The sequence below is a fragment of the Triturus cristatus genome, chromosome 1_2, assembly GCF_964204655.1.
Source record: "Triturus cristatus chromosome 1_2, aTriCri1.1, whole genome shotgun sequence".
Lineage (NCBI taxonomy): Eukaryota > Metazoa > Chordata > Amphibia > Caudata > Salamandridae > Triturus > Triturus cristatus.
The window spans coordinates 895,067,769-895,084,346 of record NC_140580.1 but is presented as its reverse complement, the minus strand read 5'-3'; the positions used below and the strand labels follow the sequence as shown (position 1 = coordinate 895,084,346).

Sequence of the window (16,578 nt, the reverse complement as noted above, 5' to 3'; positions counted from 1 at the left end):
AAATATGGTACTGTGCCGATTTGTGGCAATCCCTTTTTCTATTTTTTATTTTCCTTGAAAAATTCCCTTGCAGACTAAAGACACTTTACAAACTTTACACCTGTAAATCCTTGTGTTCGATTTGCTCATCATAAGATTTTCTTGGGGAATTAACCACTGGTAGGCCTCTAGAAAGTACTGACCTTAAGCATCTATTGAAGGCCTAATAATGGGTAAAAGGAAGACTATGGAGGGAAGGAGGGGGGGGGGGGGTAAATGGTCCTACTGGCGGGGGCGGGCAAGGGGAAAAAAGGCAAGAAAGGCCCTTAGGAATGCTACTAACAATTGTGTGATGGACAGAATTGACACCCTCATCACAGAATGCAAAGGGTTATTAGGAGCTGAGTTGTCAGCCCCAATGATAACACTAATCCTTCCCCTGATAAGAGTACTATTCCCTTCCGCCAACTACTGTACCCTCAATGTTTCAGAAACCCCCACGCAAAGATGTTCCAGATTGTAGCGAAGCCACCCAACTAGGACCTAAGTCGGGGCAGCTGGAAGACATTCCTCCCTAGCCCCCTAATTCTTCAGTTTATGATGTTGCAGGCCATTTTGAGCCTTCTATTATTTGCTCAAATAGATTTGCAGCATTGGCTGATGCGCCCGATTGTTCTGGGGAAGCGACGCCCAAACCTTCAATTCCGAGTCCTATCGAGAGTCCCATTGAGTCAGCTGAAACCTGTGCTTCATCGCCTCAAGCTCTTTTTTAAATTGTTACTTCACTCAGGTTGGAGCTAGGTACGATGAAGCCGATGATTGAGGAGCTTGGGACCACTGTTAACTTGTTGGCTCTGAAAAATACAACGTACATTCCAGCAGCTTGTTTGCTGCCCAATTCCTATCCACGTCAGACACTTATATCTGCCCATAAAAAAGGAGATTCAACAAGCAATGGTTCATCTCCCCTTCCTTTAGCCTCACTCCGACAGGCCAACACGGTTTCCATCTCCAGATAGGCAGGCCCCCCTCAAGCTAATACGCCTAATAAACAGCAAAAACAACTTTCTTCCCAAGCTATTAAAAATTACAGAAGACCTAACAATACATTAGCGATCACACGTTTGTGTACTAAAGATCACTTCCAATTGAGTAAATAATTCAGTTCTCATCCTGTACAAGCGCAGACAGTCTTCATGGTCAACGTCCCTAAGTTTGATTCACTAGGCGGCTTTGAAAATGAAGACTCTTTGAAAAACAAGTCCATACACTGGATACGCCATGTCAGGGGATGTCGCTCATTGATAAGGGAAGGCATAGTCAGGGCATGGAGATGCACGTCCTATAACCAATCTTTAGACTGCATCGAACTTACCCTGACTAAGCCCGATTTGGCTGAAAACCTTTTGGCATTAGAGTACTGGACCTGCCCTCCGGACTCTTCAGCTATTCAGTTTAGGCGTCTTCCAACAACTGCTGCTGCTAGGGCACAGGATAGTGTGTTAATGTCACCCACAGGAGGGGGAACCTCACTGGAAGCTATAGACTAACTACGATATGACTCCAAATCACATCAGGAATCACAATCTATCCCTTTAGCTAATAACCAAAGTGTTCCTATCACTATGCAATCATGCAGTGACTGAACAACCATCAACTAGTTCGGGATCTATTGACTGTAGTAGCCATCCTGTTTGTAATTTGAGGGGTCAAAGGGTTGCAACATCCACTGATACTTTTGCTTTATCCTCTGCCCCAATGCCTTTGATTCATAAAACCCCTCTATGCGATATAGCTCCCATTTGGGCCCCTCCTCCCAGCTCAAATCCATTTCCTGGAAGGTTGCAGGGCTCCATAGTAAATTGTTACTGCCTGACTGGAACGATCTGATTGAGGGACATGACATCTGTATTTTCAAGGAAACATGGAACCTAGTCCCACTCTATAAGTCGGGTTACACTTGTTTTTTCACACCAGCTATTACTATGGGGAGAGGACGTCCTTCGGGAGGTCTTATCATTTGGGTGAATATTGCCATGGGCTGTAGAATTATCGAACACCGTTGTGCGAGCCCAGATATGAGGCTTACCATTAAGGGGGGAGTAGAGGAGGCAAAATTCTCGAGTTGTTCAACGTCTATATAAGGGGGACACCAGGGGGTAAATCTTCATCTATTGTTATGTCTCTGGAAGAGGAGTTATCTGGTTGCCCGTCTGATTCCTATGGTATTGTTGCAGGAGACTTTAACTGAACCTTTGAGCCTCTAAGCTCTGAGGACATCTTGGGGGTAGAGGAAGATGATTCAAGGTGGGGTGTTCCACTTCCAAATAAACATCCTATTAAAAGATGGTCTCAGGTAATAATTCAGCTTAATGCACTCACCTTAGAATTTGGACTGAGGGCTGCCAATGGTAGTACTTCATCAGATGCCATAGGGGCTAACACATACAATAGAGCCAGCTGCCCCTCTCGTATTGATTACATCTTAATAGACGTTAGACTTTGGAGAATCATGATCGACATGGAAGTGGTCCCTACTACCGATAGTGACCATAACCCACTTTGATCATGAAGGTTCCATGGTCTCCCCTTGCCCTGCTCATAGTGTTGGCTCTTCCATGACGACCAAAGAAGTGGTTCCTTCTAATTGTAGAAGGTAATCTCAAATGGCCCAAAGTTGTTGCCCAAGAATCAAAAATGGCCGGCATCAGGCATGTCCTGCGTGAGAACACTCTTGAATTAAAGGAGGCATTTAGTGAAAAAGATGGTCTGGAGAAGGTCCCAGAAATATATATGAGAATGATAGATCAGATAGGGTCCTTCTTCCAAATAGCAAATAATTGTAGCAAACCAAGTGCGCGCCAAAAAAGCTGTCAGACATGGTTCACTAGGGAATTGAGACGAAAAAAAAAAGCACTAGCAATTAAAAGTAAAAATTGTCCTCTGATCCAAACCACTAGAAAGGAATATAAAGCAGCTCTGCACTATGCAAAGCTGAAGTGAGATGAGTCCCACTGGCAGGATCTAAAGGACGCTAGTATAGCTAGGGATGCCAACTCTTTCTGGAACCTTGTCAGACTGGTGGATAGAAAAGACCCTGATCTAATTCCCAACCATATCACAAGCCAAGATTGGTATGACCATTTTGGGAAACTTTATTCTGGGACAGATGTAATTAACAATGAAGGGCCACATGATTAACTAAGCACCCTTTTTATTCCAAATACTTGTGACCTCTTCTCCCTAGATGAAGTAGAAGCGGCTATAAAGAGAATAGTCCCCCGGTAGACCAGATGGTCTACCGGGGGATATTCTTGCAGATACCCATAGTTGGGCAAGTTATACCATGTTTAATTAATTCCATCGCTAAAGGATGCCCAGTACCTGAATCGTGGAAGGGTGCTGAGGTGGCACCAATTTTTAAAAGGGACCTATGGGGGACCCTGCCAAATACCGACCAATCAGTTTTATTGGTGTTTTTCAGAAAGTAGTTGGCAGGGTGTTGTTGCAGAGAATCTAATGTTGGGCGGAGGACGAGAACGTCCTCTCTAAATATCAGGCGGGATTTAGGGCCAACACAGGGACGGTCGACCAGGCATTCAGGCTGCTTCTCCTTTATTGGAAGGTAGTCGTGATTGGCATGGGCAGTCTTTATCTTGCCTTTATTGACTGAAGGACTGCCTTTGACCTGGTCCCCCGTGAACGGCTGTGGCAAATACTGGGCGAGATGGGATCCCCCGTTTATGCTCAACCTGTTGATTCGCTTACACGAGGGCAATTATGCACAAGTGAGGCGGGGGCCCCAAGAACAGAAAACAGACAGGATCCCAGTAAACAGGGGAGTACGCCAGGGCTGTGTTATGGCACCCACCCTGTTCTCTCTATATGTGAACGGAGTGGTCAGCTTCTCCAGGAGGTTCCAGGTGATGCCCCGGCCCTGGCAGGAGATAGGGTACCCACTCCTGTTTGCAGATGATACCCTGCTGATCTTTTAAGACCCCGGCAGGGTTACAAAGACTCCTGGATAGATTCCAGCTTTTCTGTAAATCTAGGGGGCTGGTCATTAATACTTCCAGGACTAAGCTTATGACATTTAACCCTTATAGATCATTTAGAGATAGCCTCACCTTAGATGGAATCCGCCTGGAGAGAGTTAGCACATTCGATTACCTTGGTATGCGACTCTGGAAAAATGCTTGGGAGACCTCACATTGATAAAATGCTTTTGAACCATAAACGTGCGGTCGAGACACTAGGTAGAGAATATCGCTCTTCGCAGAGCAGACCAGTGGCCCTGGCTCTCACGATTTATGATGCAAAGGCAGTTAGCTCGGCCCTTTATGGTGCCGAACTATGGGGTTTCGACAATGTGGAAGAAATCTTAAGAAAGACCTAGTGATGCTTCCCCGCAATGTACCACTGATGAGTGATCTGGGCAGACGCTCATTTAGAGACATTGCTAGGCTGTGGCCTCTGCTCTTCTGGGCCTGCCTACGGCGGACTGCTGAACTTTCTAACTATGCCGCTGCGCTCACAGAGGTAATGAACCTAGATGGTAATCAAAGAGTCAGCTGGATAAATAATGTCAATAAATCACTTATCGCCCTTGGCCTTAAGGAATCGTGGGAAAGTCAAAACCCTCCCTGCAAAGTTGAAGTTGAAACACTTTATTGGGCCTGGGTTGACATGCCGGAGCTCAGCAATCCCAAAGCAGGAAGGCTTACAGAAGATGTCTACTCACATAAGCAGCACATATGCTTGGAACCATATCTGGATTTCATCCAGACACCACGAGGTAGGGTGCTTTACATACAGTTCGGGGTAGGCTCACTTTTGGTCCGTGAATTAACTGCAAAGTGGAGCCCCCCCCCCCCCATCAGACAACTGCAGGCTGTCCCTGTTGTGAGGCATCGATAGAGAGTATGGCCCATCTCATGTCTGCCTGCCCAGCATATAAATGAGCAAGATCCAGATGGTTAAAACCCATCTGCAGACAACTGGACACTTCTGACCATTGTGCTGATTTGCTTATTTTGAAGTCAGATCCAAGAACTTGCTTGTGGCGTGGCTAAGTATCTAAGCTGCGTCTGGATAATTAGATATAAATCCCTATGTAGGGCGGTGTGACGAAACATCATGGTTTTTCCAATCTTTTATTTTAGCGCAAATAGCTTGTCTAAATCATAATGCACCGTCGTTTTAAATAACTATTTTAAATGTAAATGTCCTATTTTAGTATCTAAGGAAGGAACCAAATCTATTTTATTTTTGAATTAAGGAACTGTTTGATATAGTTTGTTACTGTTATTGATATGGCAATGTGACAACCTATTATGCTCTGACGGCTTTGCATATTTTTATCACTACGGTGTTAAAGATAACTCGTATTTTTCTTGATGTTTCTAAGAATGATTGATGCTTTAATGATACTGGTTATCGAAATAAAGCTATTTGACTTGACTATTAGGCAAATGCTGATGATACTCAAGGACGTTCTCATCAGCACTCGCATAAGGAAATCTGTTTCACAGGCCTCAGTGTCAAAATGGTAGAAGGACAGGTATGCTTCCATCCACCGCCTCCTACACTGCATTTCATTAAATCACTAATGTCTGGTAGTAATTGTGTGTAGTGTAGTGCCGTCTGTTAATGTTTGTTGAACATAGTATGTGCTATGGCAAGAGCATGGACACTTACAACCCAGATTCAGCCCTTGTGAGTCGGTACACAAGATCCCAACCATGGAGGGATTCTTCATCCTAAGGAGAAAGACAAGAGTCATACATAAAAAGAGATCCTTTCTTATCATACCTTCAAATAATACAGTATTTTACTTGCAGGATAAGTCAGCAAGGTGTTGCCAAAGTCAATATACAGAATGCATGAAATAACAAAGGCTGTCTTCTACAGAGGGGTTCTAAGCAATATCATAGACGAGAGTGAAGCTCGAACTGTCTAGGTCTTCGCCTGGAACTGAAAAGTGGGAAAAATCCATGTTATTGACAGCTATCCACGCACAGTCCTGTGTCATTATGCTCCCTCCCTCAAATCATGTTCTGCTTCCGAGCTGGTGCATTTAATCAGCTGCAATGGGGTAAATGAGTAATGGGGGACCCGTGGACAACATGGCCTCACCCCCTTTACCCTCTGACCCTGTTTTACCCAAAAAATATAATATAAACCTTTGTCCTATCACGCATCACCACATTCAGCTGCTTCTGGCATACTCCATCACCCAAATATTTTTTTTTAATACCCATGCTCATTTAGCGCCCTAGCCTCCGTCAAAAATACCCGGCATGCTAGCACCATCCATCTATTTTCCAATAGTATATACATATTTGTAATTATATTTGTTGCATTTAGCTTTGTGTGCATTAATGTACATTTTGGTTTTAAAAGAAAAGACATTTCCTAGCCAATGATTTATTGAGTGATTATTATAGGTGCTTTGGAGTGCTGCGTTTCCAACCAAAATCAACTCCCTGAGGAAGCCACGGACTGCTCGGATGTCACCTCCTCAAGACTCAAGCGTTAAAGGCGTATGCTTGGTTTTCCATTTGGGGTGACAACAGTATGAGAAGCCTGGGACATCAGTGGTAAACAACCTTAGTTAATACAATTGATGCCCTGTAACCCATGGATGCTTAAGCTATCTCCCCTACCAAACTCACAAAACATATCACCATATTCACAAGTGTCTATTTGATATAAGCTGTCCCGCCTTACCAAACGACAGAAGGATTCTGCTACGGGGCGAATGGAACAAACTTGGTACCCGATCGTGCCAACAAGCCATCATAGTAGTTATGAATCCAGAAAATACGATGCTTAACATCTGGTTCACCAAATTTATTTCAAGAGCAGCCAAAATGTTAGCAGAGCAGGATCGCAAGTAACTACCTCCAGCCTGTATATTCTTGGCGCCACCCGAGACTACACAGGAATCTCGAACCTTTAGAGACAAGCGCCAGGTCTGCCTCCTTTTCTTGTTCCTTTGTCTATGCCGGGATTGTTCCTTTTTTTTTTTTTTTAACAATGAAGTGTTTGTCCCTGTCAGAACACATCCTTTATTAGATAAGTTATGCCGCTGAAAAATTGTGTACATTTAAAGTCTGGGTCAACATGCTCCAATGAAATTGAGAAACATCATAGTTTTTTTACTTTTGTATTAATGGCTCACTTTTTTTTACACATATAAAGTATTTCCTCATTGTAATGATTTTAAATAATCAAACAATAAAGCAAATCGCCCTACTTCCAAACAGAAGATGGCTCAATGGGTAAATACTTCAGTTCCGAGATGCCTCACCTTCATCGCCAACCCCCTTATTCGCTAACCAGGCAGCTCAGATTTGCCGAGTAAGTCATGGTTTTTCACCAGCTGTCCCAGTAGATTTTGGCAAATTCGGAACATGTCCTAGTTTTCAGAAAGGGTCGACTCAAAACAGTGGGAGGCATGTCTTCATGTGTTCCAAAGCTGGACTCGTTAGCGGCCGTTGTCGGAGATCATTTTAAATACTAGATATTAAATATGGTTTAACCAGTGCATTTCATTTATTTCCCTAAAGCCTAGTCTGTGTTTTAATGTCAGACACGCCAATAGGCCCAATTCAGGCGGGAAACTCAAAAAATGGGTTTTATTTTGGCTGTCTTCCATCTGAAATTGCTTCTCCCTCAAAGAAGTCGATGGGAGAAATGGGGAGAAATACCATTCCCCAGACTATTTTTTTAAATCTCCCACTTACCTCTTCTAAAATATTGGCATGTGTGCGCTGTTAATGAACGCCGTCCTTCTGCACCTGATGTAAAATTGTAGCCCTCCTATTTTTGCGAAATGCCCCGTGTTGTACATGAATACCATGTATTGTGTGGGACGTGGAGCAAGGGGATACAGTCTGTTCTTTCTTTCCCATTATCACCTGACGTCATCATCCAATCAGGGGGAGAGTGGAGGAGTGCTGTCATGAGGGGGAGTGTACGCCCGCAGTTCGTGTGAGCTGTCGGCGCCAGTGCTGGCTGCTCGTGGGCCCTTTGGGATTTGAATTGTAATAAAAGTTATCCCACACAATCCGACCTGAGGGTGAGCACAAATGGCGACGAGGGTCTAGATTGTCCGTGGGCCCACGAGCGGATTTCGACGCTCAGAGACGGCGCGAGGGCATCGGTGCATCGAGCAGCGTGAGTGGAACACGCGCCTGAAGCGAGCCGCAGCTGCGGCACGCTGCCATGCCTGCACCTGTGAGCGGGAGCCTGATCTCCGGTCCCCGGCCCGTCCTTGACTGTTTCCTGCGGCACTGTGTTCAGGTTCTGCCTTCCGGCCGTGTGAGGCCCCTGCAGCCAGCCACGTGCGCATCCTGATTACGGCGCCCCTGGCGTTCTGAAAGTACTGTCGCTGATTGCACCGGAGCGTTTCTGATGAGAGCTCCGTTCCGCCTATGACTCCACCCTGGTTGCCCCGACGTCGCAGCATCAGATTCCACCGCCTCGAGGCCCATACAGCTGGTTTGCCTGGGCGGGGCTGTGCTTGTGGAGCACGTGGAGGTCCAGGTAGGCCCTCTCCTGTTTGATGTCTCGCCTGTTGGTGCTGGGACCCTGAGAGTTGACTTCCACTGCAGGTGTGGGGAGCCCTGTCCTGTCACGAGGGGTTTGCTTTCCCGCCTGGATTGCTGCGCGTCTGGAGTGGTGCGCAAATTGGTCTGCTGATCGCCTGTGCCCCTGCGGTGTGGGTGCGTGCGCTTCTTGCCATAGCACAAAGCAACAACATCTGCGTTCTGCCCCTCTTCCTCGAAGTCCCCGGCAAGCCGTGTATGAAGTGGAAGAGCTGGCTGCGGGCGTTCGAGAACTATATTATTTCCATTGATGACAAGAGGTATGATGCGGAGCGCAAGAAAGCTCTGCTGTTCGGACTGCTGGGGAAGGCTGGTCAGGAGGTTTTCGACAGCTTACCGGTGTACGTGAATCCGCCGGCGGTCTTCGGTCCTCTTAATGAGTACCAGGAGGCAGTGAAAAGGCTTGAGCTGCAGTTCTCTGAAGAAAGTAACATTATGGGGGGGGCGCCACAAGTTCGCTTTGCGAAAGCAGGAAGAGGGGGAGACTATTGAAGAATATATAGCGTGTTTGCGCGTCCTAGCGCAAGACTGCGAATTTGCGGATATGACTGATACGTACATCAGAGACCAAGTGGTGTTTTACTGCCATTCTAAAAAGGTGCGGGAGAGGTTGTTGGCATGTAGGAACCACACGCTCAAAGACGTGGTGTCCATTGCGAAGGCCATCGAGAGATCTCTGGTGTCCACAAAGGAACTTGCAAGTACTAGCCATGCTTCGAATGTGTTTTATTTACAGGACAGGAAAAAGACTGAGCACAAGCCGCTTGACAGGGCGGTGAATGATAGAGTGGGGAGCAGGAAACCACTCGCTTGCTTTAGATGCGGTGCGCAGGACCACCTGGCGGACAGCAAGTCATGTCCCGCGCTCAGTAAAAAGTGTACCAAATGTAAAAAAGTGGGTCACTATGCTGCTGTGTGTAAAACAAGGAAATCTGGGGGCAGTGTGAGAGTCAGTTCCGTGAGTGATGGCGACTCAGACGCATGTACGGGCATTGTGCAATCTATTGATATGGCGGATGGCCGTGTGAAGGGGCCCATAGGCTCAGTTATGATTGGGAATGTGGAGTTGCCGTTTACTGCCAATTCAGGTTCCCCTATTACATTGATATCCGATACTACGTTTGATGTGAAATGGCGCGACGTGCTGTTGACTGAAACGGATGTGAACCCGAAGGCGTTCGGGGAGCAGGATATTGAGATGAAAGGCTATTTCTGCGACACCCTCACCTTCAAAGGGAGGACGATCGCTACGAAAATTTATGTGCCTGAGAAAGGGAGAAGCCTAGTGGGGTGGAAGGATCTGGCGAAATTGGGTGTGATCCTAGTCCCAGGCGCAGCGGATCCCATAGTCTTGCGTGATGATTGGGTGAACTATATTCAGCCTGAGGGTGAGCGGGGCGATCTATCAGGTGTCATAGATAAATTCAGCGCAGTCTTCAAGAATGAAGTAGGATGTGTGAGAGGTTTTGTGCATGACATACAGTTGAAGGAATGGGCCATACCAGTTAAACACAAGGTTAGGACAGTGCCCCTCTCAGTCAGGGTTGAGCTGAAAGCTGTGCTAGACAAACTCAAAACGGAAGGGGTGATAGAAGAAGCTGGTGCTTCAGAATGGGTGTCCGCAATGGTCGTATCCAAAAAGAAGAAATCAGGAGACATCCGGCTATGTGTGGACCTACGGTCCCTCAATAAGAATATCCTGGTAAACTGCCACCCACTGCCCAATATCCAAGACATCCTAGCGTCCACATCTGGTTCTAGATACTTTACTCTGATCGATTTGAAATCAGCTTACCATCAGGTGTGCCTGACCGAAGATTCTAAAAAACTAACCACCTTCATCACCCCGTTTGGAGCGTATAGGTACGTCCGTCTGCCTTTCGGGCTTGCCTCGGCCTCAGGGGTTTTTCAGAGACTGATGGACCTGCTGTTCTGCGACATGGCCGGGGTAGAGGCCTTCTAAGACGATATCTTGATCCACACGCATGACGAAAGTGAGCACCTGGAACTGCTGAGCAAGGTATTGGAAGTTCTAGGTGAAAAGGGTATGACGGTTTCCAAAGACAAGTGCAAGTTCATGGAGAGCAAGCTGGAATACTTGGGCCACGTCCTGACTCCAGACGGCATAGCGCCCAAAGATGATCTGGTGAAAGCGATCCGGGAAGCTCCGTGCCCAGGCGATAAGGATGCATTGCGGTCTTTCCTGGGGCTCAATGAGTACTACTCAAAGTTCTTGCAGGGGTACACGACCACAGTGGAGTCATTGCGTAAACTGCTGCTGAAAAATGAAAAGTACCTCTGGTTGGCAGACCAGGATGTAGCATTCGAGTCCGTCAAGCGAGCTATCGCTGTGGCGCCAGTGTTGCAACCTTACAATAAGGATCTAAGGAATGTGGTCACCGTCGACGCCAGCGCCAAGGGCATTGGAGCCGTTTTCTGCCAATTCCAAGGGCGGAAGGAGAAAACCATAGCCTTCATATCGCGAACTGTGAGCGAAGCAGAGAGACACTATAGCACCATTGAGCGCGAGACGCTTGCATGCGTCTGGGCTGTGGAGAAACTCAAAAACTATCTGTGGGGCAAGGTGTTCGAGATCGTTACGGACCACAAGCCGTTGATCTACATGATGGATGGAGAAGGCCGCGGTAACGGGAAGGCCAGTTCGCGGCTGCTGCGTTTATTATCCAAGTTGCAGGAGTATCACTTTACAATTCGCCTCATCAAGGGTGGCCTCAACAGCAGAGCAGATTGCCTGTCGCGCCTACCGGTGACCGACAAAGAGGACGCCTCTCTAGACGACACGGAGTGCGTGGTGGCGTTGGTGGATGCAACGGTCATATGCGAGGGGTCCATCACGGAAGAGGAGTGGCTAGCTCATCAAAAAAAGGACACGACTATTCAAAAGGTGATGGATCACATGACATCCCAATGGCCTCCCGTTCGGAATCTGCAGGGTGATCTCAAGTGATTCCAGCAGGTGAGCGCGGAGTTGTCCATAGAAAACGGATTCTTGAAGCGGCATGAGTTATTTGTACCTCCGGAGGGACTGCGCGGGAAACTGGTCAAGATTGCCCACAAAGGCCATCCGGGCAGCACAGCAACCAAGAATTTACTGAAGATGTATTATTGGTGGCCGGGAATGAACAGCGAAGTCTGCAACTTCATAGACCGGTGCGAGCAGTGTCTGAGAGCCGACAAGCACTGGAAGACCAGTAAAGGAGAACTTCAAATGGTGGACATACAGATAGGCCCTTGGAGCAAGATTGCTATTGACTTTGTGGGCCATTCACCCTGTTGCCGGAAGACTGCAGATTTATCATTGTGCTCACTGACTACTACTCCAAATGGGTGCACTATAAGTTTGTCCGTGATGTTACCACTGACCGAGTGATTAAAATGCTACAGAAGGTCTTTGCATTGGAGGGACAACCGAAGATCATGGTCTCCGACAATGGCACTCAGCTGGTGTCCAAGCAGATGACAAACTTCCTGACCACGCTGGGGATCAAGCAGGAGAAAACTCCATTGTATAGCCCGAAAAGTAACGGCCAAGTGGAAAGAAAGAATAGGTTTCTCAAGGAGGGCCATGGCGTCTAATATGGACGTTAAAGAGTTCATTGCTGAAAAGATGCGCACCTATCATAACACTCCGAATGAAGTCACAGGGCACACACCTTTCTACCTGATGAGAGGCAGGAGGTGTAATAGTGAACTTACACCTAAGTACAATGAATGGTACGATGTGAGGAAGAACACAGAGGTCATACAAGAGGAGACGCTAGGAGTCAGAGAGCGGATTATGTCCAAACAAGAGAGCGCCAAGTGGTACGCTGATGCTGCAAATAAAGCTAGGGTAAAAGGAATAAAGCAGGGAGACTGGGTGTTGGTAAAGAAGCCGCACAAGGTGGCAAAAAGGGAGTCCGTGTTCAGCCTTCCTGTACGTGTGCAAGAAGCGACCAAAGGGGCGGTTTGTTTGGAAGGTGGAGGATGGCGGAGCAAGGATGATGTAGTCAAGCTCAATATTCAAAATTACAAGAGCAACCCTTATGTCCCTGCGAACCGGGTAAGTACACTGTACTACAAAACAATGTTCACAAGGAACTGATTTGAAAATAATCATCTATTGCATACAACATCAATAGTTGTATTTGAATTAATCTCTCACAAAACGACATCAAATCAATGATAAACACAGTAAGCCTACACACGACCTTTTGCAATTTACCAAGCCTCAGCCGAGGTCTTTTATTTAACACAAATTTTTCATTAAATCACATATAAAAACATATTGTATATACACAACTCCTCTCTTTCTTACATTCGCAGTGCAAAGTGAACCCCAGTGAAAAAAGACCATAACCTCACGAAAATAACAGAAAATAAAACAAAAAGTGTAAAAGGTTATTGGAAAGAAATATAACAAGGACAGTTTATAAACAATATATAATAATCCAGTCAAGGCTGTCTCTTATTTCGTTTGTCGACGGCGTTTCGACCCACTTTTAAATACCGGGTCTCATCAGGACTGTAATTCTGGGGACAGTGTTAAGCATACAGTCGTCCTTATCGGATCCAGTATGCAAAGGATGCGGAGGATAGAAATTTACGTCCAAACTTGGACTTTTTATTATTCATCCACGGGTAGGGGTCAAATGATAGACCAAATATATTGAGCGATACACGCTTCCTAGGGCTTTATATTATTATTCCTCCACGTATACGGTTCAGAGGTGCACCCAATATTCCCAAGATAGTATCAATTCTTATCTCGACATTTATATTGAATTGTTTGGAGAGAAAGAATAGATGTCCTTCAATCCGTGCTGGCTCTACTAAATACGAGAGAAGGGGCACTGACTCTATGGCCATCAATCCAATACGTGGTTACTCCGTGTTGTGTCCGTAGCGGAATGAATCTCGATTCATTCCGCTACGGACACAACACGGAGTAACCACGTATTGGATTGATGGCCATAGAGTCAGTGCCCCTTCTCTCGTATTTAGTAGAGCCAGCACGGATTGAAGGGCATCTATTCTTTCTCTCCAAACAATTCAATATAAATGTCGAGATAAGAATTGATACTATCTTGGGAATATTGGGTGCACCTCTGAACCGTATACGTGGAGGAATAATAAAATAAAGCCCAAGGAAGTGTGTATCGCTCAATATATTTGGTCTATCATTTGACCACTACCCGTGGATGAATAATAAAAAGTCCAAGTTTGGACGTAAATTTCTATCCTCCGCATCCTTTGCATACTGGATCCGATAGGGACGACTGTATGCTTAACACTGTCCCCAGAATTACAGTCCTGATGAGACCCGGTATTTAAAAGTGGGTCGAAACGCCGTCGACAAACGAAATAAGAGACAGCCTTGACTGGATTATTATATATTGTTTATAAACTGTCCTTGTTATATTTCTTTCCAATAACCTTTTACACTTTTTGTTTTATTTTCTGTTATTTTCGTGAGGTTATGGTCTTTTTTCACTGGGGTTCACTTTGCACTGCGAATGTAAGAAAGAGAGGAGTTGTGTATATACAATATGTTTTTATATGTGATTTAATGAAAAATTTGTGTTAAATAAAAGACCTCGGCTGAGGCTTGGTAAATTGCAAAAGGTCGTGTGTGGGCTTACTGTGTTTATCATTGATTTGATGTCGTTTTGTGAGAGATTAATTCAAATACAACTATTGATGTTGTATGCAATAGATGATTATTTTCAAATCAGTTCCTTGTGAACATTGTTTGGTAGTACAGTAGTCAAGCTCAAGGCAGGCCAGGAAGAAATTATTCTTAAAGGGAGTCATGCAAGCGATACAAGAGGTGACGACAGTGTTCTGGAGTGGCAAGAGAATGAGGATGCTTACAGGAGTATGTATGATGAGGAGGGTGATGCAAGCATCTCCATCACAGAAGGGACAGGAAATGACGAGGGTGCCGGGAGTGAGGATGTGGTGAAAGAGACCGGTGATGTCAGTGTGCGGAATGGAGTTAGCCCCAAAAGGGGGCAGGCTAGCAAGCAGGATGCTCATGGCTCGAGTCAAGGTAAAAACACCGCCGGTCATGTAGGTTGTCCACGATCTAATGTATCCGGTAGACCGGGAAGGCAAATAAGAGCACCTAAGCGCTACGAAGAGTTTGTGACGGGATGAAACTGTGTATTATTTGTTGTTGTTAAGGAAGGGAGATGTTGTACATGAATACCATGTATTGTGTGGGACGTGGAGCAAGGGGATACAGTCTGTTCTTTTTTTCCCATTATCACCTGACGTCATCATCCAATCAGGGGGGAGAGTGGAGGAGTGATGTCACGAGGGGGAGTGTACGCCCGCAGTTCGTGTGAGCTGTCGGCGCCAGTGCTGGCTGCTCGTGGGCCCTTTGGGATTTGAATTGTAATAAAAGTTATCCCACACAATCCGACTACGGCACTTCCTTCTGCCACAACACCCCGGTTTTTGGTTTTAAAAATCTGGTCACCTTAACTAAATGGCGAAGAAAACGAATGTGTGAGAGTCCCTACTTCTATGTGTAACATTGTTAGAACAGAGCCAAGCAGACTCACTGTGGGTGGAGCAGAACACGCTCAAGAACAGCTGCTGGGACCAGAATCCAGGTGGTCCCAGCACTTCATCATGAGCTGCTTCATCTCATACCCTGCCTACCACCAGCACCCACACGACTGAACAAATACAATTGCGATAGCAGTACAAGTTTCCCTCTGTGTGGAGAAATAAGCATCTCAACTCCAGAGTCACCCAAATATGAACATTATTGATGTATTACCCACTACATTTTCAATACAGAAAATAAATTACAACTGGTTTTGCCTATGCTTGTTTTCCCTGATCCCGTAACCAGCCACTCAATTTCCGTAGATCCCTCTTCAGCCGCCTCTTTCTCTCTTTCCACAGCACATCTACTAGAGCTGTCTGTCTGGTGCTCTCATTTCTGCGGTTCGTGCACTCCGTCCTACCCATAATCCGCTAATTTAATGCCCCATGATCACTATACTATTTTTCTGTAGGACTGCCCTACGTACAACAACCTCCCAACGTGTTCTCAATCTCACACCTCCTCCAGCGTAGTCCTGCACCTCATCCCCTTTATATTACCCTCTCGAGTTTCCAAAAACGCTTCCATCACTCCTCACCCTAATCGCATCCTGCCACTCTTTCTCCCCCTCTGTCACAAGCTTGCCGCACGGCTATTTCAACCAGACGCTTCTACCATGTCCCTGCCTCCCAATGCCCCGTCCTCACGTCTCTTCCAGATGTTGCTCCAGAGCTGATTCCATGCTCTTAACACCACTTCTCCGCCTGACCGTGTATCAACTGACTACACACAGTTCCTGTTCAACCCATAATTCTTTGCGAAGCGACATCTGTCATTAGGACAGGACCGAGGTCGAGCGCCATCTTTGAGTGGGATAATGCGTCGAATTTCTTGTCGTACTTCCGTTATTCTATGTCTCTCTCAGAGTGATTCGCTGCGGGTCTTCTCAGTAGAGTAACAATCCACTACTACTATACTTTTTTTTGTTATCCTGAAAGGTCACCGTGACCTAACTATCGTGTTTGCTACTGAAGATATTTCCAATATGGAAAAGGCAAAACAAATGGCATTTCCAGCGCCTGCTTTCCGTTCCCCCTTGCCCCACCCATTAGTCTTTCAAGTTCCGTGGATCCTTCAGCTTTACCTAGCTGGTGGAAATTAGACCTCATCTATAGCCTGTGTGTTTCTGATGAAATGGCACCACCTTGCGGTGGCTGTCGCACACTGCAGTTATGTAAAATGTCAGTACTCTTGTTTCTTCTCGCGTATGCTGCCGAAATGTTTCATGCAACAGCAAAATGGACGAGGTTTAACTAAGTTCCACTCGAAATGCTACACTTGCCAAACAGTTTAGCCAAAAAAATTGTGAGGCGAAGATTCTGAATTAGTTTCAAAGCAAGAACATATTGGATATTGCCTATCTGCAAA

At 46.0% G+C, this 16,578-nt stretch overlaps 1 protein-coding gene across 2 annotated transcripts in view; it reads right to left on the bottom strand.

The window, feature by feature from the left end:
• The window catches only part of LAMTOR5 (late endosomal/lysosomal adaptor, MAPK and MTOR activator 5), a 67,912-nt gene extending 51,904 nt beyond the window's left edge, over positions 1-16,008 (bottom strand). Inside the window, exons 1-2 of one of the 2 annotated variants that reach the window (XM_085615269.1) lie at positions 15,858-16,008; positions 5,677-5,738 (exon numbers count right to left, since the gene is read on the bottom strand). In XM_085615269.1, the coding sequence (XP_085471395.1) occupies positions 5,677-5,738; positions 15,858-15,892 (97 nt within the window). In that variant the 5' untranslated portion in view covers positions 15,893-16,008. Of the gene's footprint in view, positions 1-5,676; positions 5,739-15,748 lie in introns of both variants that reach the window. The other variant, XM_085615273.1, reaches the window with a different exon arrangement.
• Positions 16,009-16,578: the final 570 nt, after the last annotated feature.